At 39.3% G+C, this 2,635-nt stretch overlaps 1 protein-coding gene across 1 annotated transcript; it reads right to left on the reverse strand.

The window, feature by feature from the left end:
• Nucleotides 1-70: 70 nt before the first annotated feature.
• LOC112460775 lies at nt 71-1,683 on the reverse strand. Its single transcript, XM_025025659.1, has 3 exons — nt 1,389-1,683; nt 827-1,137; nt 71-679 (listed from the first exon to the last, which is right to left on the reverse strand). The coding sequence occupies exons 1-3, from the start codon at nt 1,552-1,554 to the stop codon at nt 194-196; spliced, it is 963 nt and encodes a 320-aa protein (XP_024881427.1). The 5' UTR covers nt 1,555-1,683; the 3' UTR covers nt 71-193.
• Nucleotides 1,684-2,635: the final 952 nt, after the last annotated feature.

Here is a 2,635-nt window from a genome sequence, read left to right on the forward strand (position 1 = left end):
ATAAAATATATGTTCATGTATTGTAACAATTCCTCTATAAAATAAATTAACACTTGTTTAAATGTCTCACTATAATAGATAATATTTACTTTATCTTTGGATAAGAAAGCAATAAAAAATTAGGAATTTGCATTACAATGACATAGCCGAAAAAAATACTTATTTAATAACTAATTACTTAATTTTAAACTCTTCAAAACTGTGTTAACAGTTTCAAAATTTCATCTTCACACTTTTTTCGATTCTCCGAAGGTAACGAACGAAGCCTGGTTTCTAAGAATAATGCCAAAGTATGAGCTGAATCATTGATTTCAGGTTGAGGAAGAGATAAAACTGGGTCAGGTTGAGCCATCTGTTTCAAGGCACCTACAGCCTCCTCCATTATTGATGATTGTTTTTTCGTCTTCAATCCTCTCTTATAAAATAATTGCTGTTGATTTTCTGATGATCGCTTGTTGGATACAGTAACAGAATTTTGTTGTTGTTGAGAAGATTGAGTGATGCTGCTGAGTGCAAAATTAGATGCCAGCCTTGGGAGAGATTGAGGTGACGGACTCTTTTCTGGTAGAGGTGCAATTGGTTCAAAATCGCTACATACAGATACACTAGAAGAATTTGGATCAGAAGATGTCAAGTGTGTACTTCCTACATTTACTTCAGGTGGAATTATCGCAAATTCCTGAAAAATAATTACAGATACATATAGAATTAGTTTCTGTACTGTGATTTACCGAGATTGTAAAAATATCATTTTTACTTCGAAAAAAGAAATAAAAAAAAATAAAAAAAAATAACATAATGGCGATTACTTTAAAAAATAATTTACCTGCAATGCTTCATCATAGTAGATATGTGGTGTATTTTGTGTACATGATGTATTATCATTCACTTCATCAATGATTTGTGAAGATTCTGAATCTGATGCTGCAGTTGTCTCTAGCTGGATGGGGGAAATATTTGATTGTGAGTCTCCTTGGATACAACTCTTTTGGAGAAACATTAATCTCTCAAACAGGTGCCACTTGGGCTTGTATATATTGTCTGTGCCAGTTCCACTGCGCTTTGATTCTTTCATAACTTTTAAATTTCTTGCAAACGTATCCTTCATGTTCCTAAAACGGCTTGATACAACAGCACCTGTAAATAGCATCAATAAAAAGCCTATTACATAATTTTATTATTTTAATTCTGCATAACTTTAACTTATTAATATATTTCCTACAAAAAATTGTAATTCTTTAATCCACTCCAATATAAACTATAAGAAACATTAATATATATTAATTATTCATTAATTATAGGTTATGTTAGTTAATATTAAATTAATTATAATAAATTATAAATAGTTGATAGTATTGAACCGATTCACTTCTGATTGCGAGACATACCTGTGAAATCTGAACCCAACTGCTCGGCTATTTCGTCCCATGCTGCAATCTTGAGATCTGTTTGTCTGTACAAGTGGCTTGTACAGTCCCAAAGAAGTGGTTTTAATTCCACAAGGTCGATCAGACGGTAATCTGTCTCTTTCGAGAAATTATGTTTCGGTGGCATTGTGTGACTTTCTATCTGCTTCAATATCACAGATGTTCAATATTATTGTTTTCAACACGGTCGTATACACGTGGTTTTCACGCACTAGCACCACATTGCACCACGTGACCAAATCGGATCCTGTGATTGGCTGCGACTGTGACTGCGACTCGAAAAATGGATTCAAAGCCAAAAGGCAGTCGCCAGTCGCAATCGCTGACAGCTACTTTTTTGATTGGCTGAAATAGAATCGTAATCGCAGACGCAATCGTAGTCGCGGCCATATGGGCTTTACCAAACGGCAGTCGCCAGTCGCAATCGCTGACGCCAATCGTAATCGCTGATAGCTACCTTTTTGATTGGCTGAAATAGAGTCGCAATCGCAGACGCAGTCGCAGTCGCGCCGCGAGCCGCTAGTGTGATACGGGCTTTACGAGAGTGCTCCCTTATTTGTCGGAGCACGGAAACGGCTGTTTTGACGCGTGATGTGACCATACGGACGAATCGCGATTCAGCTCTCATCGCGCGTTCGTTCCTGAAAAACAACCCTCTTGAGTAAACGGCGAATTCGCTCGCCTCGACAGTCAGTCGTTGCTGAGGATTCCTAGCCTCAAGTCGTGAGCTAGACCTCATAATCAAAATTCGTCGCGTATCAATCCTCGTCTAAAGACAGCACGGCTCTCTCCCTCTTAAATCGCTGCGTGAATCGCTATTCGTTCGTTTCGTCTTAACGTGCGGATCACAGTTAGTTATAATTTAAGTGTGCTACTTAGCGAGGGGTCCGAAAACTTCCGGTCGTGCTCCGCTCGCGATCGTTCTTCTGCCGCGCGTTCAAGATTTCCGTTCGACGCGTACAAGATCTCCGCTACGCGAGAGGCTTCGATGCGAGAAGCTGAGACAAGATTTCCGTTCGCGATATCTGGCAGAAAAGTACGAACGACTCAGAAGATTTCCGAATCCGCGGCGCACGATCCGTTGTTCCCCCTCGCGTCCTTCCCGTTCTTGAAATAAAGACTATATATTTCTTTGTGCAATCTGTGTTACGAGTGCTTTCATCCTCCTTCCTCCCGCGAATTTACGACTCGCGGTATCCACGCTTCTC

The sequence above is a fragment of the Temnothorax curvispinosus genome, unplaced genomic scaffold (genome assembly GCF_003070985.1).
Source record: "Temnothorax curvispinosus isolate PA1 unplaced genomic scaffold, ASM307098v1 QBEX01000167.1, whole genome shotgun sequence".
In the NCBI taxonomy this organism is placed as follows: domain Eukaryota; kingdom Metazoa; phylum Arthropoda; class Insecta; order Hymenoptera; family Formicidae; genus Temnothorax; species Temnothorax curvispinosus.

Coding starts and splice junctions, on each gene's coding strand:
- LOC112460775 (XM_025025659.1), bottom strand. CDS start 1,554: ATGCCACCGAAACATAATTTCTCGAAAGAGACAGATTACCGTCTGATC. Junction 1,138..1,388: donor GTTGGGTTCAGATTTCACAG/GTATGTCTCGCA, acceptor TGCTATTTACAG/GTGCTGTTGTATCAAGCCGT. Junction 680..826: donor ACTATGATGAAGCATTGCAG/GTAAATTATTTT, acceptor ATTATTTTTCAG/GAATTTGCGATAATTCCACC.